The sequence below is a fragment of the Mycetomoellerius zeteki genome, unplaced genomic scaffold (genome assembly GCF_001594055.1).
Source record: "Mycetomoellerius zeteki isolate Tzet28-1 unplaced genomic scaffold, Tzet1.0 scaffold35, whole genome shotgun sequence".
NCBI lineage: Eukaryota > Metazoa > Arthropoda > Insecta > Hymenoptera > Formicidae > Mycetomoellerius > Mycetomoellerius zeteki.
Genome location: NW_017257338.1, coordinates 3,789,611 through 3,816,360, shown reverse-complemented (window position 1 = coordinate 3,816,360; position 26,750 = coordinate 3,789,611). Strand labels below are relative to the sequence as shown.

Genomic DNA, 26,750 nt, shown 5'->3' with positions numbered 1-26,750 from the left:
AAAATAGATATAATCTGTTGAAAGTTTCATACTGGATATATAACTATTTTTAAGAAAATAACGTTGAAATATTTTAAATATTATGAAAAGTTTATAGGGCGTAAAAAATAGATTTGTACATATTTTATCTGAAACAGTAAACATGCTTACTATAATATTTATATAAGTGTAATAATTTGCCTTTTTAAAAATAATAAAAAGAAATTTCTTATATATTCTCAGAGAGAGAGAGAGAAATCTTCTACAATTAAATTGCGCTCTATAATTTTTACAGAAAAATTGTACATTAGAATTTATTATTCATGTAATATTTTATATCTTAATTCCGCTTTTATCAATTTTTTTTATGTAGATATTCGTGCGGAATAATTTACTTGTTGAATATTTCATATAAATCGATTCTCAATAACATATAATGAGAACAGAAATTGATATTGCTTTCAGATACTATGAATCAACAGATAATTTTCTTGAGCTTTTCTAATTTCGTTTTCCTAACATAAAACAGAGGAATTTTTTGTGATAAATTCGAAGCTTTATCTTTAATCATCAGAAATAATATCGATCCTTGATTTATTGAGAGAATATTTTATTTCTATCACACAACATAAATGTGAGATACTATTTTTTTTTTAATATTTAAAGAATATTATAATAACAATGTTGTTAATTTAAGTCTTTTATTGAACTTTATTTGAATATTAAAATATCAAAGAATTCTTTAATTTCTGACAGGAATCGAAAAGAATTTAAGGTAATTATGCAATTTAGGGGAGCCCCCGCCCCAATGACCTTGACCTTGACATATATTGTCAATTACACATTATCGACACATTATCGTACTTTTTAACGAGTAACGTCAAGGTCAAGGTATTAGGGCGGGGGCTCCCCTAAATTGCATAATTACCGAATTTAAAATTTAATGCCAATTAAAATTTTTTATATGTATTTTGTTTCTTTTTCTATGAATATCATATAAACTCAACGACGCGAATCTACGATTAAAAGTTGATAGATTTTATTTTTTTTTTACGAAGCTTTTATGAATGTAATGCGAGGGATACAGGAAAGCTGAGTGCACTTTTCAATGCTGCCCACGCTTCTTTTCGACGCGACAGTCACGTATTTTCACCTACATGACCTGGATCGACCATATGTTTCAACATACAGAAATGTTTGATATATGTGCAAATGGCTTTAATTACCGGCGTAAATTACATCAGCGTTATTTTCACATTTCGACAGCACATCCGTTATCAAATTGCTCGGAGCAAAACTACAATGCTCTTAATATTGCAGCAAGAAATTGTCAGAATTTAACATGTAAATCATGAAATCGGTTTTTGTATTTTCTAAATAAACTATTACTTCGAAATATATATATTACTACTTTATTTTATTTCTACTTTCAAATAGTTGTTTATAATATATCTTTAGTATTTATTTAAACTTATCGGTGACTAATTATATTTCTGCTTGAATACGCGTAATAAGCTGTGAAAAAGGTTCCGTATTCGGTAAGGCAGTTCTTTGGGTTTAATCATACTTCTCTTTTTGTGAACTTATAATTTCTAGTTCAAGCTAACTGTGCGCTGATTACTTCTGCTTGAATTATATTTCTGCTATCAAAGAATTATTCAGAATTATGTTTTTACTCTCTTTACCTTGGCTTAGTTCTTCCTTCATGGCAGTAAGCTAAGTATCTAAAGTTCCTGCCGGATCGGACCAATCATTACCAATGTTAGATTTTCTGAAATGATAACGCCAGTAATGATGGATGTATTATAAAATTTTTATTGACGTTGAATAATGGCGCTCCATTACTGAATACAATTTCGTCTGAATAGAAAATAAATTGCGCGCTCAATAGTGAGAAACGATACGCCTGGAAAACTAGCAAGTTGAAGTACACGAATTTATATTTGTGTGCAATTAAACCTTTCGTATCAGACTCGTTACGTAGCGAGTCAGAGAAATCTAAGAAAAACTTTGTAATTTTACTTCCATCTCACGTTATACTTTCATCCCCGATACTTTCTGAAAACAACTTTGTACTCAATCACGCATAAATCGCCAGCAATACAAAATTTAACGCAATCTAAGCAGAAGTTGCGTCGTAAAACGCTCTACACACATTAAATGAAAGTATTAAATATTGTGAATAATTACTAAAAACAGATTACCACATTTCACAGAAGATATTTTTTAAATTATTTAAATGGATCGTGTATAAATGTTAAAAAATTTTTACAGTTTGTTCAAAGGGGAAAACCGAAAAATATTTTTTTCAAAGATTATATATATATAATATATAAATCATAAAGAAAGAGACAAATAAAAATAACACTCAAATAATTACAAAGACAAAAAGGGGCTTGTTAGAATTCTTGAAATTTTCAAATTTGCCGCACTGATAAATTGATGTTAAGTAATGTTCTCAGTGTGCCGTCATTTATCTTTGTCTGTATTATTCAACAAAATTTAAAAAGGAACATTTTAATTACTAAAAATAAAAGTATGCTAATGATGTGATGTTTAAGAGCAACTTGTTAAAGCTGGTATTTGATCACGTTTATTTTCGCCTGCTTGTCGACAGATCGGTGTCTGGAAGTCTTGGGAGAAAGAGGGTCTTGATATTAAGGACATCGTCTGGCCGGGCAATACCCACACTCCTCCACAAGGCGTTCCAGAGAAGTTTTACCTCAAAATAACCTTTCTGGAGGAGCCACCCTACATCAATCTTGCACCGCCCGATCCTGTGACCGGAAAATGCCTGGTGGATCGTGGTGTTCATTGTCGTGTGGCTAAGGATTCTGATATGGCTGAGTAAGTATGAGAAATTTGATATTTTTATTGAAGAGGCATATCTGCCGATGCCATACATCGATTAAATGTTTAAATATTTATATAGCCGCAATTTTTAATGGATAATTATTAATATATTTACATATCCTCTTTTAATTGTTAATTTTAGACTGTTTATATAATTTATTAATATGATTATTTGTCTATAAATAATTAATGTTTTTTCGCAAATTATTTTATATTATATTCGTATTTATAAGAAAAAAAGAAATAACTGCATAATCCATATTGTATATTGGAATATCATCTTTTTAACTGAATTTATTATAGTGCAGTTTTGAAAATTAAATAATATTAATTGCAATATATATTATATATATATTAAAAAATGATTATTAAAATATTTTTATTTTTAAGATTATTTAAATCAGAGAGTCGCAATTTAAATTAAATGTCGCAATGACAAACACGTTTGACCGCAAGAGAATTGACTACTGGAAAATAGTGACTGACTAGAAATACATTACTACTTCAGTGTTTCTGTGAAACTGGTAAAACTATATTTAAATCAATATATATACAATTAATTTCACCTTTAGTTGAAATAAGACTTTGAAGTTTATTGAATAGTAAGCGAAGCAAGATTAATTAACGTTAACAGTAAACATACTAATAATTCGGATACTCAATTTATTATTACTGCTGTGTATACCAACGTTACAAGTGCGCGAATATCCTAGTTCGTGACAATTTGGAGAAATCGATTCATTAGAGCGGACTCAGCGCTGCTTTTAGTCAAAGACCGAATATGAAGCCCGAACGTCACGGTACACTTATTTCATTTACAAGGGAGTCCTAGTAAAGTACACATATTGCTTTTGCACTAAGTTGGAAGAAGCCTTGCGTTCCTTGTGAACATTCCATCCAAAATTAAAGGGCTGGCCTTTGAAAGCATAGGACAGGCGAGACTAGACTAATATTCGTGCTTCGGAGTGAACAGTTGATACTTACAGTAGCATGTAATGACGTTTATCATGTGGAAAATGAATCTATTGAAAAGCACTTTGCCATGCGCCTTTAATAAATCTTTTGAGTTTACATTTAGCCTCTCAGAAAACGAAACACTTACAACGTTTATGCGGGTGTATTAAAGCGTTTACACGACGAAAAGAAGCGGAGTGGATATGAAAAAAACTTAATTGTGATCATAGTGACTTTGATAGTCGAACGTAAGTGCTATTTTTATCGAGTCATTTATATCGACCTTCGTGTTAAACGTGAGTTGCATTGTTAAAATTTATCGAGCGTGTTCTCGAATGTCGTTATCCAATTTGGAGTATCATCGATATCGTTTGGAGTTACAGCCTTTAGCAGACGTTCTCTGCATATAACAGTATTTATTTGCATGAAACCGGGTCACGTAATATACGTTAAAAACTTTTTCCCGCCTGCATTCTCTATACAGTATGGTGCATGCGACAGCTGTTGCAGTGCTCGTTTTCAGTGTAAACTCGAGAGTCTGCGAAAAAAAAATCTATTTTTGTGTAAAAACAATAGCACTTCGTTGAAAATAGTGCGAGGCACAGTGGCTCTTAACATTTTGCTATATTTTTTCTTTTTTTAACAAGAAATTGTTGAACCAACAATTTATTATATTCATACACTATTGGTTATAAATAAGAGATAAGAATATTAAACTGGAAATCGATACTGTGAACAATTTCCACATTCATAAATGCAGCATAATTAAAAAAAAACTTTTACCTCAAATGTTTTGAAATAATTTGATCAAAAATTTGCTGTTTATGTTTTTTAATCTTTCGCATTTGTTTTTTTTGTTTCAAAATTTGTTTCTGAAATATTTAATTTACATCACTAGACCCTTGTAATATTTTTGTAATATTTTTTCTGTCATGTAACTGTTATTTCAATGAAGTCTCTAGATACGAAATTAAATTACGAGTTATCATGACGCACGAGAACGGAAAAAGAAAGACAACGTTTTAACGTATATTTGTACACGTCAGATCCAAGAATCCGATTCGAATTGTACTTCGAAAATAGCCCGCCGACAAGTTTCCCAAAGGCATTGGCGAGAATAATAGCGTGGAAGTAATTGAACCTCTTCTCTTTCTCTTAGACAGAAACGCAACTCGTGCGAAGAAATGTTAGGAAATTACAATAGAGAAGGAAACAAAATAGATACAAGTCGATTTTCTGCTTCAATTGTCGATGTCACAGCAGTTGCTCCGCTTACGGAGAAATTTGAAAGCAACGGACATCCGCAAATTGACAGTTATGTGTAGAACTGCAACGATTTGTCATAATTTCAATAATGTTTACGTTTTACTTTAATTGGACGAATAGATCTTTATTAATTTAAAAAAATTTTTCACGAACTGTGTGTGTGATATTTATGATAATAGCTTTACTGTTTTATAACATATTCTTTCAAATTTTATTAATGCTCAATCAGCTCAATAATTCAATATAAAATCAAGCTTTTTTTTAGAAAGAAATTAAGATCCACTCTTTTCAAAACTTAAATATATTACAAAAGTTTTTTAATTTTGAAGATAACTAATTTTAAATTAATTAGATGAACAGCTACATTATATTGATGTAGGTCACGCTATCACTTTGACAAATAGCAAAGGAGAATTAGCACTTAGCACAATTTCTCCTAGCAAGAGAATTTCGGGAGAGGTATAATTGAAAATTCCGCAACAAATCTTCATATACAACTACTTGGAAAATGTCGACTTGAGAATAGTATTCTCCTATTTTTAAGGTGAATATTGAAACTTTCAAATATGACTACGATGAAGATTGTGAGTTAAATTTAATGTAATAATTGAAAAGTATCCAATTTGCTGCATAAGAGGAAATTTTAACAAACATTTATCAATGTAATTTTGCGATGGGTGGATATTAAGATTTTTCGGTTAGATTATATAATTATTATTATTACTATAGATACGATTTTTTTATTATGTGTAATAACTTATATACAGATTTCATTCATGATTCGAAAAATATAATAAAATATGCAGAATACGGAGCATATTTATTTTACAAAATAACGTTTCTCATTTAAATAAATTAAGTTGATAAATTCTGTGTAGCAAAACGTATTTGGTGCAGGTGAACGAGGAATGCATACTTAAATGAGAAGCGCTGAAAAGGATTAAACCATTAGTAGGAACTTGTACATTGTATTATCTTTTTTACATTCAGCGCGAAGCAACTAACTGCTGCCAATGAAAAATAAAAATTACGTTCCATCAGTCGCTGGAGGGAACAGAGCGAAATTACCTAATTGCTAATTGTGTGCAGCCGGGGAGAACAGCGCGTTACTCTCGCTTAACGAATTGATATTAGCGCTGTAAGAAACTTGCGGAGGTATCGCATGGTGTAGAATAATTGGCAATAAATTACACTGAACGTAACGTTTTACCGATGATATATCGTCGACACGAATACCAATTTGTTTGCGCTGCATTTTTAATTTTTCTTCGGCGCGGGGATCACATTCTCGTCCAATTAACCGAGTACTACGAACAAGATAATAAATGTTACCTCGCACCGCGATTCTTTTTGACAGAGAAAAATATGTCTGCTTGAAATTTTAACGAGTTCATCGAAGTTTTATTATGATAAGGTAAAATCTTCTCTACTCATATATCCACATGTTAAAATAATTGATTAACATTTCTTTTCTTTTTTTGCTTGAAATACGAAAATTAGAATAATGGCAAAATTCAATTAATTTTCGTCACGGCCACAATTCTTCTCATGCTGGTTTTAATTTTTATCGTCACTCTACCTCAGCAGCTATTCTAGTCACATAATAGACCGTACGCTTACTCTACTATGCACTTATAATCTCCGGCAAAATCGCGAGCAGTGAACATATCTCTCTGTATTAATATGCAAATCACTTAGATGTCCTTTACAAGGGAAGTGGTTGAGACACCTACAAATGGTACAGGCCGAGTCCTTATCTCGAGTAAGGAATGGAATATAAACGCGAAGTTCTTGCGGAATGCAGCCTCTTCTTGCGGCTTGGAATGCGAGTAGGAAACGGAAGGAATTACATTAGCGTGTTTTCATGCGAAACTAGATTAACCCCAAGATGTCCGACTTGATTCAACGTTTGTTACGCGAATCATAAATGCGTACAAATTGGTTCCATAAATACAGACATAATTTCAAATTTTAACAGTAATAAAAATAGAATGTTTGTACAAATTCTTTTTTGTTATATTTTTTGTTATGTTATCTTTAAAATCTTTATCTGTATATTTAGACCCACCTATTAGTAATATTTTTTTGTAATAATTTTTAGAGAGAGTAACGTAAGTTTCCATGAAATAAAATCTGTGAGAAAGCTCTGTTTTCTCTAAAACTTTAATATAACAGCTTAATATAAGAGCGATTATTGAATAATCGCCTACACTAAATTTGAAAATGTTATAATTAATGATGATGTACTGTGATGGACAAGGTCCATTTTGCTCGACAACAATGTTAACGACATAATGCAGCTTTATTGATAGATTGTATGTGCGTATGAACTGTATGTCGAAAAAAAATGTTAAAGCACCTACAATGTAATTGTCCTATAATTGATATTACAAGTGTTTAACTCTCTTGCTATATTTAAATGTAGTATTTACAGATGTAGTAATTACAGATATACTGAATGAGCAGACAATGTTTTTAAAATATATATTTTTAATATTTTTAAATATTAAAAATATATTTGAAAAACATTGTCTGTTGATTGGATATTTACGATCTATGCATATATATCATTTTATTGTATATTCAAAATTATTTGTATGCTTTGACGCTTCTAATAATATACATGGGTAATGAATATCTCGTTAGAGAATCGCAACCGAGACTTCCTTAATTCGGCCAATAACGGTTCCAATAATTCAGAAACACGAATCGATAGTGATAAACATATATATAGCTTAACACAAAGTAATTTGAAGCAACTCCAGATATACTCTTGACAATTTCCATCTCATGCTAATGTGCGAAGCGAGAAGGTCATGCGAACGTGATTCGAAAACGGATGCCACGAAAGCGTTGTGTCGATACGAAAAGCAGTTCTTTAACGGAATTCCCATGTAATACTTCTTGAAGGTAAAGACCTCTCTTTGTAGTCTGACCGCCCTTTGTAGCTCGATCTTCTACTTTCGTGAACGACGGAAGAATTTACTTTTCGTAAAGTAGTAGTACGCTTGACAGACCGCCGAGTAATTCAATGAGATTTTTAACGTAATATTGCTGAAAAAATATGTTCAAAAGAAAATTAAAACGAAATTATCATTTTTCAGGATAATTAAATTTTTATAAAATAAGAAAGTATTTAATTTTTTGAAGTTTATATTAAATGCAATGTTAAACATTTATATTATAAATCTTTATTGTTCTGTTAAAAAATGTATCATAAATCTTTAAAATATGTGTTTCTTATTAAATATAAATACAGTATTAACATTATTTTATTTTTTTTCAAAGAAATTAAACTGCGGAATAAAATCGATTTGTCTTTCAATTATTTTTTTTATTGATTTAAACTATAGAATGTTATAATTAACTAAAAAAGAATCTAAATGTTATATAAGTAAACAAACACAAGTAAGGACGTTATAAAACGTCCTCACTTTTGCCAAAGTAGGACTGGATTTCAAGCAAAAAATTAATCGCAGGAACGTACGTATCACAAGCTACTTAATCTTTCAGAAACGATTTTTATTTGTCAAGCGTCAAGTGGTCACAAACGTTACGCAAAGAGCTACCGTTCATTTTTCATGTTTCTGATACACGGCAGAACGGATTTGCGATAATCGGCTGTCCGTTGTGACAAATCACTGCCGTTGGGTCGATTCATAATGCGGATTTAAAGTGCATTTTACGCTATTGTGGTCGTGGCAATCAATATGTGGAGTCGGTTGTTCGTATTGTGGGAAATGAAAGAAAATTCGTATAAAAGTATAAAGACGCCCATGTGTGTGTGTGTGTGTTAATGTAAAAACAACCAGATACAAGGTCAGTGATCGAGCCAATGACGCTTGACACATATTTAAATAATTATTTATAAATCAATATACAAAATATATAAATTAAATATACAAAATTATACAAAATTAAATAAGTACGTTTCGGGACCGCCGGTCATTCTTCAGCTAAACGTTAGATGATAGAATGTTAATTTGACATAATTTGGTGAGACAATGACATAATTTAAAAATGAATTATTTCAATAGATGTGTAGTCAAAGTTCACAATGAAGTGATCTTACATATTCGAATCGGTGAAACGCTGATATATAGTAGTGTGAGATAAATCATCTCAAAGGAGGTGTAATCAGAAATTACGATGATTGTAAAAAACAGTTATAACGTTTCGATATCACGCCATGTCAATGCAAAAAACTCATCAATCCATCGTTGTTCAGCGAGAATCAATAACCCAAATTAAAAGAATTTTGCGTGAGTATTAACATGAAAGCAGGGACATCACATTAAATGTGTCAACGCAATCGATAGTCACAATTCCAAAAATTTGTATAAATTATAGTCGATGGAATTGGCACATTTCCCATATGTGCTTCTAAGAAAATCAACGTCAGGCATTGCCCGACTGCTGATTAAAATTACGCAAATAAAGTGTTTGCGATTAATATTGTTTTATATAATACTCAAGTGCCAGTTTTACCCTACATTACCCACTCGCAGCAGGTCGCACGTTACTGTCAGACAAACGTGTCTGTGACTTTGAGTGCACTTCATTATTGCCGACTGGCAAGAAGAGTCTTGTGCATCACTCGTCGTATAAGTCGAGAGTACAAATTTATTTTTCCGCAATGAAAAATTTAATTTTTTTACATAACTGGCTTATGGAATCTACATTGTTTTATTTTTCTTGCACAATCATAATAATACATAAAAGAAATATTATATATAAATATTATATATAAATACATTGTAAACAATAAAAATGATACGGAATTTTATCGCAAATATGATGGATTATTTCGTATAAAATCAATATTGAGAAACTAAAAAACATTTTTTTAAATAAGATAGAAATGAAACAACTGAAATATATTTGGGGTATATGTAAAAGAGAATTAATGAAAAAATAAAAATAAAAAGTATTATATCAAAAACATATTTGAATCTACATTTACGTAATAATAAATTAAATTATTATTATAAAGAAACTTTTTAAAGACAAATTTATATTACTTTGTCTGGAATCTTGAGCGTCAAAATGTGCAAATTTACTTGTTTCAGTAGTGAACATAGAAATGTCCAAGTGTTTAATCTTTAGAAGACGTTATCCAGCTAGCAGCGACAGCTCATATATATGAAATTTCAAAGTTACGTAATATTATAATTTTCAAGAATCTTACTTTAGAGAAGGAAGCTCATTTCCGTCCCCTGGAGGTTGTATAGTTTCGCTGTCATTTTGATGAAAAGATATAAGTTGCATCTATGTATTATAATATACGGTAGAGTATGTAAATTATATAATGTTTTCATAAATTACAGGCTGCACATGTGTTTTAAAGTAGGTACGTTAACGTCACTATTCGATCAAAACAATAAGAAAGTTTGGTACGAACAGCTTTATCGATCCTGATGTTAGGAAATCGGAAATAGTTTATACCAGCAGAACTGCCTTGTTTCGGCATGCATAATTTTCAATATTTCTGTATAAACAATTTGTTATTCGCGTATTATGTTTAATTTAAAATTATAATGCAAAAATAAATCAACTAAATACCTCAGAAGATAAAACTTGACAAATTATTATTACAAATATATATTAATTTTATATTTCACTTTAATTAGAAAAAATGTCTATTTTCGTCATTTTTTAATAAAATATCTGGAATTATTTCTTAAAAATAAAGCGCATGATGTTTAATCTTTAAGTAAATTGTCTACTTAGGCTGTATTTCGATATACACTGCTAGTATTGAAACTCTATAATTTACATTTCGTATATACTATAAATTTTCAGCACTGGCAGTGTATATCAGAACGTGACCTTAATTACATCATAAATATAACAAAACTAAACCTTTAACTTCCTAAGTAATAAGCAACGTAATGTACCGCGTAAAATTAACTTATGGAAGCCTGTAGCGTAGAATAAACTATCGCAGAAAGCGTAACGCCCGTCATATTGAGCGTATCATAAAGTCTTGTGAAAATGTCGGCTCCGAAGAGTAACATCAAAGTTCCCACTTCTTATCCGACACATTACTGAAACGCGACTGAAACTGAAAAGTTGAAGACATTACGGGCGTGAACTTCTCGTTTTTAATGCGACGCTACATTTTTCTTAGCGGCAATAGTAGCAGCAGGCTGCGCACTTCCTCGAAATTGTGAGCACCTTTTACGCGCCGTGTGCTACTGCGGAGAGAGTAGCAATAAATGTCAGTGTGTGGCACATTTTATTATGGTGCCTCCACTATGGTACTTTTCTGGGCATCGTTGCCTGCAGGCTGACCCGCGAATATGTATTCGATTTTATCACCGCTGATTCCGGCATATACTTCCATTGGGACCTCACGTCTTGTCTTATCGCGAAACATATTTGCCTTATATCTATTTTACTGCTCGTGCGGCTTCGTCTTTATGCTCACTTTTCCTTGACAAATATTTCCACTTGAAACAAAAAGGAGTGCGTGCACACACACATTACACACAAGCTGTATATGGTAAGTTCAATATTTTCATGCAGCAGCTAAAGTATAACAATTGTAGATATATATATATCTCTTCATATGTTATATATAACATCTCATCATGTTATATTCTGCAAAAGATAGACAGGGTCCTGAATGACGTAATGATTACAGACTTTCCATACAGACGATCCCTTTTTCACAAATCATGTAAAAATATTACAAACGCACACAAATATATATTGTTGCATGCATCCCTCGAAATCGGAAACATGATACAAAAGGACATGACGTGATAGCGTACAATACCGAATTTTATTCAGTGTGGGTATTGGAATTCGATATTTTCGTGCGTCGCATACATGTCAGCACATCGACGAAAATGCCGTAATCGACATCGTAAACAATGCAAAAGTCTACCGAATATATTGTTATAAAAACTTATATCTATCATTCAGCGTTTTTATATTTTATTTCTCTTTTTCCTGGATGTTTTTTTCTGAAAGTGCCCTGTTAAAAAAACATCGTTATAAATCAATAGATCGTTATTAAATAACATATTGAACACGTTAACTAAAAACGAAGTAATTTACATGGAATGATAATTATTAATTTTCTAATAGTTGCGAAAAACAAAATTTGTTACGAGCCCGATTTAAATGTGCATGGTATTTTTTTTTTAAATTCCATTGAAATTTCTTCGTTTACAAAACAGATTGTATCAAATTCTATTATTTATGTTATGATAAAATTATATACATGTTATTTAAACGTTTCAAATTTTTGGACAAATGTAATCCCTAATATTTTGCCGCAACAATAAAAACGAGGAAAAACATTTGTTTCTCTACTGGACACTGCTAAATGGAGCGCGGCGTCTGTAAAGCGATGTCAGCAAACTTTTAATCGGCAATTTGAAGTAACGCTTCGATGGAATCGGCCACATTCATTTGGTCATAAATAAGATACATTGGTATAACTGTTTAAAGCAATTATTACTCGATATCGCCTATTTAAGCAATTTTATACTATTGAGAAATCAGTATCTCTCGTTAATGTACTTGTGTTAAATGTTTAACTTATGTTGAAATTAGAATTACATGGATTTTCTGTGCTAAACGTAAGTTTGTGTTTTTAAAACACCCAAGAAGAGAAGCAATCGATATTTAATATTCCCTGCAAACAGTACATAGAATTTCTATATCAGTCAATTTGATTATAATCCAAGGAGAGTTGCAATACGCACGGCCTATATAGACAAAAAATTTACGATTGATAATTTTATAATAAAGGAAAATTGAGATTTATACTCGGTATTTGAAATCTCTATTCCGTTATATGTAATTGATATAGTTCCATTTTATCGTGAACACAGTCGTCATAAATACGATAAAATTTGTGTGTGTATTTATTGTACGTCAAGTTTGCTAATGATAATCGATATATTTCATCAAACTGTTTTCCAATACGTGGAGTTTCCGTGGCTTTCCAATAATGTTATTTTACTTTTCTTACTTTTAGTTTTCCTTGATCAATTATTATTATTATAGTAGTATATAATTTTCCTTATCTATTTTTTTATTTTCAAATTTATAAGTAAAATTGATAAATTTGAAAAAATTGGTATTTTAGGGAAAAAAATTTGTCAAAGGATCATTACTTAAATATTTAATAATTTTCCTGTTTAAGAAACCACCGAAATCCATTTACTCTTAATATGATTGTCTTCCGTTTTCTTATACCCTTATACTTTATTCATCTTAATGATATTGCGCCTTTGGTATATCAGCATTAATCATGACTTAGACTTTTATGCACAAAAGAATTTAATGTTACTCTTAGAGTGAATCTTGTTAGTTGTACATGTCAGATGCATGAAAGGGCTTCATTTTGAGGGGCGATTTTCTCAAAAGGCGGCCAACAATGGCTGTCAGTTCTTGCCTCAACGACATCTGACCCGAATGGCACAGCTGTGGTGAATTTAATTGCACTTGCTTATACTAGGATAAAGAATGAATCAAGACCGCCTAAAAGAATGGAAAAATTCTCGAAATAAAAAATTAAGATGATTAAATAAAAAACTTTCGAAAGATGTCTCATTAAGTTAATAACTTTTCTAAGAATGCAATTGTAATTGGTTGAATATATGCATTATTCCATTTTTTATATAACAGTTTACTGCTTAAAAAAATGTTTGCCTTATTATGTAAATATGTAATATTATAGAAATTTTTGAGAAACAGCGAAATGTTACTTTAACATTTGAAGTACCAAGCAGTCATTATTGACCATTTCAATTTTTTAGATTAATATTATGTTTCTTATGTAAAAATAGGATTTTTTAATTTTCTTTGACTTTTTAATAATTATATTCTTTACATTGATGAAATATTTGGTTTTTCATCACTTTTTATTTTCATAGTAATTTATTCGCATTTTTCTTTCAATGAGTAAGAAAGGGTATTTTTAGTGTTAAAATATCCAACTTTGTTTATTATTTTATGTTTATTATTTTATGTACATCATATTCGCGGAAAAAGCACAATGGATTTATGCAGTGTGTTAATTTTAATTTTCGTCTTTACTTTGTTACAAGCGTCAATTATTAATTTCATTTTGTAAAAATTCTTATCTGCAAGTATATGTATATTAATTTTATAAATTAATATCTTAGTTCAGTTTTATTCAATTCTTTTATTAATATTTTTATAAAGAAATTAAATTTTCTTATTTATCTTTTTGCAATTATTAGAAGAAATTGTATTCTCTATTGAACGTTTTGCAATAAATTATACGTACGCAAGTTGTAAGCAAAAAAATTCTTTAAGAAAATTCTCAAATCTTTTATTTTTCATTGTATTTCCTTCCCAAGTTGTACACGCGAATATAAAATCGATCCCATATCTGATACAGATATTGCCGTTTAGTGTTCCGAGCTCCCGTTTTGTGTTCCAGAATGGATATTCAATCGGCACAAAAGAATGGGAGCTTTTATCAGTGCTGCAGCGGATTTTGCATCGATCTGCTGCAGAAGTTTTCCGAGGAAATTGGTTTCACTTACGAGCTCGTAAGGGTGGAGGATGGCAAGTGGGGTACTTTGGAGGTGAGCCTGAGCAAAATTCATGAAAGGTGCTGCTTACTTACGTCGCACGGAAGATAAATGTGTCTTGTAATGCAACGAGAAAATTCCCACGGAGCATTTACCGCAACCGCAACGGCGTGCTTATTTCTTCCTTTTGGACGTTTAAAATTTTCTGTCCTTTTATGTCTGCAACAGACGCCTACATCGCGAACGAAATGTAATGCGGCTTTAAGAGCATGACTGATCGCTTTTAGTCTTAACACCTCCGATAAATTTCTCGAATATAAAAAGAGAAAAAAAATTATGCTCCACTATTGCAACTCTTGTTGTAAACTTGTGTAATTTGAAAGCTGAATTATCTGACGATAGTAATTTTCTGCACGTGTATTGACCCAACTATTGATGAGTATTATTACGAAATGAACGCATGAATCAGCTTTCGATGAGTTTAATTTCCGCTGCATAAAAGTTATTTTCGACGATGCAACATATATATTTACGCTTCAGCGACTGCTTAAATGGCCCAAAACAAATAATTCTTCGTTTATCGTGCGTTTTAATTACGTTATCGAATCATCATGATCATTTTATGTTTTTCTCTCACGAGAACCGTATATTAAATTATGATTATTGACGCTAAAATAATAAGAAGAAATATTCGTTTCAATCATGCTTGCATAGCATGCAAAATAATTTTCAATATTTTATTATTCCGTTATATATATTTTCACATTTATGAATCAACGAACATTAAATAAAATAATTCCGCGAAGGATAATTGACTTTTCGGCATATCTAACAAATATCACGATTTATTAATTATTGTATACAGAATGGGAAGTGGAATGGACTTATAGCTGATCTCGTCAACCGAAAGACCGATATGGTGATGACTTCGTTAATGATTAACTCGGAAAGGGAAGCGGTGGTCGATTTCACTGTACCTTACATGGAAACTGGTATTGCCATTGTTGTAGCAAAAAGAACAGGCATAATATCTCCCACTGCGTTTTTAGGTGAGAATTGCATTATAGCAACCGCTTCGCAAACGATATTTATAAACATGTTTACAAATTGATAATATACAATAATTCTTATAATATGGCTCAATCAGAATAAATCAATAAATAAAAGAAGGGCTACGAGCCAATTATATAATTGGCTCGTAGCCCTTCTTTTATTTATTGATAATATACATATGTCTAAAAAATATTATGTCTTATCATAAATAATCTTTATCATAAATAAATATTGTTACATAAATTAAGTAAAATATTTGCGAAAGCATGCTACTGTTGTTTCGAAATATTAATATTATTGTATAAATTAAGGGAATATTTATAAAAGCAGTAATTTCGCACGAATGATCAACGCACAAAAATACACGGCGAATGTCGGTATAACCCAAAACAGAACTTGCTTTAGCATCTAATAATGTATTTTCAGAACCATTCGATACGGCTTCATGGATGCTAGTAGGCATTGTTGCGATACATGCCGCAACGATAATGATACTGCTCTTCGAGTGGGCATCACCCTCTGGGTTCGACATGAAGGTAAACCCTTCAGGCGCTGCTCAAAAACTGGTATTTTTTTATTTCGCTTTTTATTAACTACATGTATATGTTTTCTCTTTGTTTGCACCTTTACCTTTCAACGCACAAATATTGTGATGTCATAACTAGAATAATAATTAATTAATTAATTCTAACGCATGCTTCGGTGTTTGTAGTCGAAAATAGAAAGAATACATTCCTAGGATAATATTATATACTGGTTTCTAATTTGCAGTTATTGTTCGTACAATTTTGTATAATTAACAACATTTCTTTACAGGAATTTACTATTTTGTGTATATTTTTTATGTGTATTTTTTATTATTATGTGATGTTCTTATATAATTACATAACTTATTACTTTTTTTCAGCATTACGTATGATTATTTGTTTTGCATGTATCTTGCATAATTTTATAAAAGCCACTGCGTGTCGATGTTCTCATATATAATCATAATCATTAAATTAAATTTTTAATTGGAAAAGGTGTAATAACGATGTACTATATTTCTTATAACGTGCACATGAGCAGTTTCAAATTTTTTGCTCATGTTACTGTTATTATTGCACAATGTTTTTTTATGTCAATGATACAGATCTTTCCCTTTCTGCAGAATAATCCATCGACGAACCATCGATTTTCTTTCTGTCGCACGTACTGGCTGGTCTGGGCCGTGTTATTTCAGGCTGCCGTCCATATCGACTCTCCCAGAGGATTTACAGCTAGGTCAGTGAAAAGGATCCCTTTCCCCAAGAATGTCGTTTTCCCGACGAATTTTAATTACCGACCCGAGATAGAACTCAAGCGACAAATTAGTCTCCCGGTACTTCACCTAACCATTCGAGATCAGTCGCTGTGCATAACTGTTTCTGAGCAAACATTTACTTGCCGACTACCATTTTAAAATATAAATTACTCCAATTTGTTATAAATTGTCAATCATATATTGACTCAAATCTAAAAAGATTTACTTTTTACTACTATATAAATTATACATTTCGTTGATACAGCACCAGTTTTATAAATCAAATTTATAATCAGTTAATTCATTCAATTTTTTTTTAATGAATTAACTGATTTTTTGAATAATTAATAAATCTAAATGGAAAAAGAAAGCTAAAAGCTTATTAAAACTAAACGTATGTTTAGAAGAAAATTATCGGTGTTAATTTTTTTGGATATTTATTTTACTGTTGAAACTGATCATATATATATAATATTAATATTAAAATATCAATTAATAAATGTTTATCTTAACAAGTAAATGTTTCATTAACTGTATAATATAATTTTATTAATTTTTATAAAAATTGCAAAATATCTGAATTAAACAAATGATCAAAAAACGACCAATAAACGAGCAAATTAAGATGTTAAATGAACAATTAACGTATATTTGAGTTCAGCGACAAGAGTCTGAGATCTCTACAAGAGCGATAGCATCAATTATTACTGTCAGACAGTTATATGTCAAACAGTTCACATCATGACTATTATTTTACACCATTGACTTCACTTTGATGGACTTAACGTGATTCTCGCCGTTAAACGAGGATTTAGTTATAAATTTGTCATCTTGACGTTACTTTTTGCGGACATGCTGTGCCAATACCTTGGTGCTGCGGTACGATTACGACATTGAGTTCTATCGACTTTTATGTTTACGATTAGAATAGTAGGATAATTTTTTTTTTATTATTTTATTTGTAAATGAAGAAGACTCTGTGAGTTGAAACGTTTTAATAATTTTTTATATACAATTTTATTATTGCTGAATTCAAATATATGTTAATTGTTAATTTAACTTAATTTGCTTGTTTATTTGGTTGTTTCTTGATAATTTGTTTTACTGTGTCAAACAATCAAGCATTATACGTATAATTGTTATTTGGATTAAATATTTACAACATACTTGAGTCAAAAAACATAATTAATAAAAATTATTAAAAATGCTAAATGTCAACGTACTATCTATACAGATTTATGACGAATGTCTGGGCATTATTTGCCGTGGTCTTCCTCGCCATTTACACTGCCAATTTGGCTGCCTTCATGATCACGCGGGAAGAGTTTCATGAATTCAGCGGTGTGGATGATCACAGGCTCGCTAAGCCCTTTTCTCACAAACCTATGTTTAAATTCGGTACGATACCATGGAGCCACACAGATAGTACGCTTGCAAAATATTTCAAGGAGATGCACTCCTACATGAGGGCTTTCAACAAAACCAGCGTTGCAGACGGTATCGAAGCTGTCGTTACTGGGTAAATATATTTTTGTAATATCATTTCATTCTAAATTTGTCAGGAAAATCAAAGCAAAAAATGAAACAATTATTTTAAAATAACATAGAAGCGTAGTAAATTTATATTGTAATAAAAAAATTTCTCTTTTATGTAAACAATTCGTGTGCAGATATCTATTTAAAAAAATTAATTTTTAGATTTGTATGTTTTTATTTAACAGATTTATATAAAAATTGTAAAAGATTTTAGTAACTGAAATAAAATCTTTTATTTGATCCATTCGTACGTTTATATATTGTATCATATACGGATTCCAACAAATATAATTAATATAAAAAACATAATTTGAAACTGATTAAAGGAATAGAAATTTAATTATCTCTAAAGTAGGACACTCTATTTAATTCTGTAGTATTATACATAAATTAAAAAAAGGTCCCTCGACGTTTTGATGTAAAGTCGATTTAAAATGTCTTTATGAGGATATAATGAGGTACAGAGTATCCTGTTATAACTTATGCAGAGATATGGATGCGTTCATTTATGACGGCACAGTTTTGGACTATTTGGTCGCTCAGGATGAGGATTGTCGATTGCTAACGGTCGGATCATGGTATGCCATGACAGGATATGGTTTGGCGTTCTCCAGGAACTCAAAGTACTTACAAATGTTCAACAAGCGGCTGTTGGACTATAGAGATAACGGTACTTTTGCATGTGCTCCAAATCTTTTTAAACATCCCGAAGAATGCTTTCACATCTAAAAGATCCTTCTGTGTGTGTAAAATATATGGATCCGTAAATTTCACTTGACGGATTACTCCGCAATTATTCTTCGTATTTACGTCATTCCATCAATTCTAGGAGATCTGGAGCGATTGAGAAGATACTGGATGACTGGGACTTGCAAACCTGGGAAGGAAGTACAAAAAAGTAGCGATCCGCTAGCATTGGAGCAATTCTTGAGCGCATTTCTGTTACTGATGATGGGTATTCTCTTGGCGGCAGTCTTTTTACTTTTGGAACATCTGTATTTCAAATACATCAGACAACACTTGGCAAAAAGCGACGATGGTGGCACATGCGCTATTTTCAGCCTGGTAAGCATTTTAATATCGCGAAAATTTTTTAATTTCCTGTGTTATTTCTGGAAGTAGGTCATTCTTAAACTTTAAAACCACTTACAGAGGGTGACAGATGTTTAAATATTAATAACATTTCTTAAACCGTGCAACCAATGATCTAAACCAACTTTTTATGAATTTACGATAGATATTGCATACTTTTGAGTAAAATAATTTAATTGACAATTATCTATTAGTATAACTATTTTATATAAAATGTTTAAAATATATTGACAATAATAAATTGATAATAGAATTAAATTGCATGTATAACAGTATTTCAAGAATGTATTAAACGTACAGTCTCTGCAAAGAAAATTAAATTTGGAAGTATGTTTAATATTTACACTTCAAGTAAATTATATATATATGAAAGTTGTGTGAATAAGATTATATTTTTGTTTAATAACACATTTTTGTAGTTTATTTATTTTATTTGTTATTATTTTTATTGTTAAAAACTAAAATTTAAAAAGTGATAAAAAAAATTTACATTTTTCTTTTATAAGTACTTTAAATATTCAAAATAATGTATACAAAGTTTCATTATGATTCCGATTAATTACAAAGATATAGAACAAATTAATATTTGATTTATTTACTGGACAACTACTTCATGCATTGCAATATAACTCTACGTAAATAATTTTGAATACATAATGTACTTATATTAAAAAATTGAGATTTTTATCGTTTATTTTATAATACATTTCCATATATTTTTATTAGAGCACAGATTAAGAAAATACTACTATTTATTAAAATAACTTATGATCCAATAAACCGTCATCAAATTTGTCGTATTATTTTTAAACGTGATTTAGAATAATTTGTAATTCTTTCATAATTTTGTTATCATTTTAAAAATATGCATAAAATATCCTTAATATCCCAAAAATATTTCTAATTTTCTTTGCAAATATATCGGCAAATCCTTGTATATATATTTTTGTCTTACTCGATAATATCTATTTTCATATACTTCGATTAGCATTGAAAACTTGAAGAGGATAACAGTATGCAAATGTTTTATTTAAAGAGCGTGGGGAAGTCCTTGACTTTTCGTGGTGCAGTGTACGAAGCGCAAGATATCTTAAGGCATCATAGATGCAAGGATCCGATCTGCGACACCCACTTATGGAAGGTCAAGCATGAACTTGACATGGCTAAGATCAGGATACGGCAGCTTGAGAAGGATCTCGAGGCCCACGGAATAAAGCCAACTCAGACCAAGTACGCTCCGTCCTTCTCCTAATACCGTTTAATTCCGTATCAAACTACGAAAGTACTCGACCACACCGGGTATTTGCAATGCGATCGAGCGAAGAGCCGGATTGATCAAGTTGAATCTCACGGCTTGCGAAGACAGAGGCTTGCCCCTCTGATCAGCCATGCTATTCGATTATCTTCGAACTCGATCGCATAATATCCAATGAGGAATCGTACTTTATAAGCAATTCGATCATAAGTTTTCCGTTTGATTGATTTTATTTCTTTCTACTAAAACGGAGAACTCGCAAATTTTTTAGAATAAATCGCCTTAATATTTGCATCAGAAGTCTATTTGACAAATGAGGTATTTTTTTTATATGATTAATCTTTTAATGCCGGATTTTCTTGAATCGAAATATCACTCTTGTGTACGACGAGAAAATAAAAATTTAATGTTACATGCTATTGATATTGAAACTTTTTTAATTTTAGATTTTAATTTTTAAACGTGATTTTAAAAAATATGGTAATTTTTTTAGCGCGTATTGCACAGGACGAAAATAAAAGTGAATCAATATTTCATTAATGTATATCTAGCTGCAATAACATTCTATTCAATTTCAATACAATGTTCAACAAAAATTAAATTAGCTTATTTTAAACGCGCTTGTTTTTTCAGTGTGTATGTTTGAAGATATTGTAAATTTTTTTAACTATTATACATCTCAAATAAAAATACAACGCTCGTAAAAACAATTTAAAGGGTTTAAAAAAATAACAAATATTTGTTACCAAAAAACTATTTTGGTAACAATTATATCAAAATGTTTGACTTAGTTATAATCAATATGTCGTGAAATTGAGTTTAGCATTAACATTGAAAGATTAATTGACATAGTTTATAATCGAGTAAAAAATGTTTTCGTGGCAGAAAACGAAATGCCCGATCCACCGATCCACATTACGCATTCTATCATTTTTTTTTTCTCTAGATTACGGTTACGCTTTCACGAAAGATATTTCGCTGAGTGCTGTCGCTTGTTTTCCATTTCCAAAACTGGAAAACCTTTGTTCTAGAAAGCTTTCTTTTGAATCTCTTCATCTTTCCACACTCTCTTTGCTCTCCCGGAAATTACTTCACAAAGCGGAAGTGAACCCGTGATAAAAGTCTACGCATGCAGTTGCACATTTATTCTCATACCTGTCTTTATTCTAATATCTTGAACAAAAAACTTATGCTCGGTTCTCTATGCAAATTTTCATGTTACAGTTTAATTTATTACGGAAATTATTGTTGTACGAGTAGCACAGTTTGAATAATTTCTAGACTAAGCTTAAGTAGTAACCTACTTTCTAACGTCACTTGGAATCTTGTTCGCACAGCATGCATCTATCTATAATAAAAAAAGCGAAACGTGCGTTTTCGATGGGACGTCTAATGTGTCGACGTCTTTTAATATCGCAGAAGTCCTATCGCACGTTTTTTTCTTTTCTTCATCTCCTCTTTTTACTACTGAATACTTTACAAGCACTTTTTCCGAAATATTACTGCTTCATATTAAAATCGCATAAAATGTATTAAATATATATTAAAGTATTAATGATATTTAAAAATGTATTAATGATATTTATTATATTAATCTTAATATTTGTACAATATTATATGTGTAAGTGTTCTGTATTTATTTCAAACACTACAAGATTATTTGCATTTTTTTTTATAACTTAAGAAAAATGTAAGATGGAATGGAAATTTCCATTGAAAACGCTCGTTTTGCCGCCTCTATTTAATTTCGGTTATATATATATATACATATATATATCATGTACATATACATATATATATCATGTACATATTTATGCTTACATACTTTAATATCGAATATTAGCATTCGCACCTGATTTCTTCTCTATTGTCCGTTTGCGGCCTCATATGCTCACTGTGTAGATAATCTTATTCTTGTTTCGTGAGAAGCGAATCCATCCGTATCCTCGTGTTTGAAAAATTAAAAAAAGAAATCTCCACGAGAGTGGAGTATTACATGGGGTATCCCGGGGTGTCGTTTCGAGTGAACGGGAAATGGTTTATTTGGATCATGTTAAGCGATAATTGGTTCGACGGTGTGAAGGAAGCCTGGCACATATCCACGTCGGCTTTTTTAAAGGAGGAAATCCGGAAGTCTCGGCTGGTGGCGAGGGTGCTTCCAAAGTTCGGACCGCCTTACACAATCCGCTACCGCCATACTTCGATTCGTAAGTCCGCAATGCCAAACTACACGTAAGAACGTTCAGTGACGCAGGAACTATCATTAAAATATTCTTTCGTTAACGCTTCAATAAAATTCTTTCTACTGAAATAATTTAATTTTTCATAACTAATTACTTGGAGAAGAAAGTTCTATTAGCGATGCTACTCTGATTCATCTTGTCTTTGTCATCTGTTATAATTAACAACATTAAACACAACAACATTTAACACAATCCAAAACATTTCAATGCTATTCAAATAACTACCATCAGTTGCTCATGAACTACTACTACTACTACTACTACTTTTAAAATTGATCGAAACTATTCTATATAGCGTGTAGCCGTAATCGTGACGCTAATGCGTAGCATTATAGAAGAGCTGTTGCAAATCCCTTTCGTAAAAGCCCTTTTCACTTTGAATGTTAAAAAATTGAAACTATTTTACATAATTACACTCTGATCCCATGACACAATTGGCACTTACACTTTGAATTCAACAGCAGTTCCTACGTCACTGTAATCGATCTCACATGGTGTAGCAAAAGATCGTTCCAACGATCAAAAAAATTTTGCCACGACTCGCGCGATCCCGCGAGGCTCTGTTGTTTCGTAAGCTCGCGCGACCTCCCCTTGACTTCACTTTTCTGTAATGAAGAAAAAAAATGTGCGGCGAAAGAAGAGAGAAAGAGACGCCGAGCATCACGCGGATCGACGACGGCGGGCGCCTCGTTTAGAGAGATCAATAAGTAGAATAAGAGGGATGTAGAGATTAGGGGTATAGCCGCTTTTCGCTTCTCTTAGTTCTCTGTAGATTGGTAGATCGTTTGCATAAGTTACGCATAAGTATTTATCGCTCATACACTTTCGTGTCGTTCTTACTATCACGGATATCTTTTTTTTTTTTTTACTTTAATGTGCTCGAGAGCATGGCATGCAAATTCCAGGAGGAAATAGGTAGATAATTTAGGCGTATCGGTGCCAGCAATGTATACGTTATAGGTAATTACCTGTGGTAGTTTGCGACGGTTAATCGATTAATTACCTATAATGTCCGAACGACGACAGAGAGACAACAACGCGGAGCGAAAATTAATTCGGGGTATGGGAATATTGAGAAAGTGCCGTGACCGGGGCCGAAGACGAGAAAGACGGACAGCATGATAAAGTTTATGTGTAGGAGGCAACTTCCATGGTGTTACAATGGCGATAACATAATCCCCGATCATTTATATTCAGGTATATCGATGCCGTCGAGGTTGCCCGTCCGAGGGACATGAGTAGAAACCATGTGGTCAGTACGGAATACGCCGAGACGTTCCTACCCACGGAGATTTACAGGTAAAGACGAGGAATTATGCGGCGTTGGATCGGAGAGACTAATTGTTAAAATGCGACATTATTTACCTTAAAGTATATCATATGAGAAATTTCACAAAATAAAATTCTTTAATCGTGTCTTTTAATTATTATTATTATGAATTTATCAGTAGAATACAGATAATTTATCATTAATTTAATTTTGTTAAATGATGTAAACTACGTTATATGTATATATATATATGTATATAACGATTATATATATATATATATATATAATTTATATATATATATATATAATCTAGAAAAATTTAAAATACGTATATTTGTGTATCTATTTATACAAATTGTAATTGTTGGACATTTTTGATTTTTATTTATTTTTAAATAACATGTATTTGTATGTAAATGGCATTATTCTGTAAGTAATTCTGTTATATTATTGTAATATAACGGAATGTGTTATATTAACATCTCATATAAATGTTTCAATTAATATGTTATAATATTATAATACATTATAATATCATAATAATGTATATTAATGTAACCAAAGAGAATCACAATGATTTGCATTCTTTATACTTATTTTATATTGAAGTTGTTATCTTTTTGAAGTTATATTTGTCAGTACTGTACGACTATTTATTTAGGTATGTCATTCGAAAATATTTCAGATTTTGCTAAAATAAAAGATTGTTTGTCATAGGATTCCGGATGATGATGTGACTAGGACGGAAATCGCCGAAATGGAGACAGTTCTGTGATCGTAAGAGGATCGGCTTCAGTCGCCCAATCACGCAACGCTGGAAGCGTATAAGACGAACTGAGAGGCCTCTGAAGACTCCAGAACGCGATTTAAATAAAAAATCGCGTCCTCTTGCCCCTGCCTCGAACAACGAGCCCTACCTATATCAACTTTTCGTTCGGACGAAGACGCTGATCCGCTGATATCGATCCTCGGAAACTATCGTCGCACGCGCGGTGAAACAACGAGAGGAGGAACGTCGTCAGTGCCTATCAATGATTGAGAGTCAACCAGACCAAGAAGACACCAATCGAGGATATTTTGTGACTCAAAGAAGTGCATTTGTTACCGACACTCGCGTTATATTCTTGAAAGATGCAACCTTTGTGTCCTTTGAAACATTGGAAAGAATGCATTTGCATGACAATTTGCAACTTTACGTTCACATAATAGTGATCGTTGCAAGAAAATATTTCAAAAAGTTACTGAACCTTTGTAATGCTCGGACAAATGCTCAATAATCGAGCAGGATTTCAGTCTTTCTGCGAGGGATTTATTTTTAACAACACGATCGACAGGCTACGTCGTCGACATTGAAGCTAACTCTGCTTCGTGTTCACGTAGACGTGTGCAAAGATTTATTTCAAAATTTCAACCGGTGCCTAAAATCGTTTGGACATGATTCACAATGTACTAAATGATCTATTAAGCATTCTGAAATATGATTAGTTCTGTAAAAACAAAGTATAACATTAAATTTTTTTTTAGAATATTTTGAAATGCGACCATTTTATTTACACAATTAGTTTGAATATATCATTTTTTAAATTAAATTCTCATATATTTTTATAATTACAAATCAATCAGTAGAAACTTCTATATAAATATTTATTAATAGAATTTTTATATATATATATAAATATACATATATATAATATATATTGTATATATATATATAATCATAATTAATTAAAACATTATAATATCTATATTTTTGTTAATCCTAATTTTTTATTAAAAAAAACATTGCATTTTTCTTTTAATACATACCTCAATACTTTGTTTACTTATTTTACTGTCACTTTTAAAAAGAATAACTTCAATTTTTTTGTATACTCGTGTCTAATATCAATTTTCAATTTTAATATTGATTTGTAATTTAATATTTTTTAAATATTACGTTCAAATTGTAGTTATAATTTTAATTCATAATATATTATTTATAGAACAGTTCCATTGTATTATATTGTGTACAAGACATTTATTTTTTAAGCATATATAAATATAGTAAATATATTTTACCCTTATTTTTTAAATCTTTTTCATTTCTTGTTTATTATTTATTTTGATATTTATGTATTGATATATAATTATTTAATTAAATCGCCAGTATAAGAGAAACAATCAGAAAAATGATTATTGATAGCTGGAACCAAGATCACAGAAAAAAGGCACACATTTATTCAGGCATTAACAATGCAATAGATAAGTTATGTGAAATTCCTAAATCTTTCAAAAAGGACACATTCAACTTTGTACGAACTCATGCCAGTTTCCAAATAAATGTCATATAGTGATACGTCGATTCGAGCAATGTGACAAAATCCAAAAACTGAAAACCTAATCGATATCTTGATGGAAAATGTCAATGTGTACCATACAAAATACTTACTTGATATCTAAGCCTGTA

The 26,750-nt window shown here is 31.0% G+C and overlaps 1 protein-coding gene across 1 annotated transcript in view; it reads left to right on the top strand.

Annotated features, from left to right (window-relative positions):
- The window catches only part of Nmdar2 (glutamate ionotropic receptor NMDA type subunit 2), an 82,229-nt gene extending 56,390 nt beyond the window's left edge, over positions 1–25,839 (top strand). The window contains exons 7-17 of the mRNA XM_018452830.1: positions 2,597–2,826; positions 14,480–14,627; positions 15,439–15,622; positions 16,053–16,162; positions 16,777–16,889; positions 18,143–18,427; positions 18,933–19,114; positions 19,274–19,509; positions 20,573–20,766; positions 24,232–24,333; positions 25,022–25,839. Of these exons, the coding sequence (XP_018308332.1) occupies positions 2,597–2,826; positions 14,480–14,627; positions 15,439–15,622; positions 16,053–16,162; positions 16,777–16,889; positions 18,143–18,427; positions 18,933–19,114; positions 19,274–19,509; positions 20,573–20,766; positions 24,232–24,333; positions 25,022–25,079 (1,842 nt within the window). The 3' untranslated portion in view covers positions 25,080–25,839. The remainder of the gene's footprint in view (positions 1–2,596; positions 2,827–14,479; positions 14,628–15,438; positions 15,623–16,052; positions 16,163–16,776; positions 16,890–18,142; positions 18,428–18,932; positions 19,115–19,273; positions 19,510–20,572; positions 20,767–24,231; positions 24,334–25,021) is intronic.
- Positions 25,840–26,750: the final 911 nt, after the last annotated feature.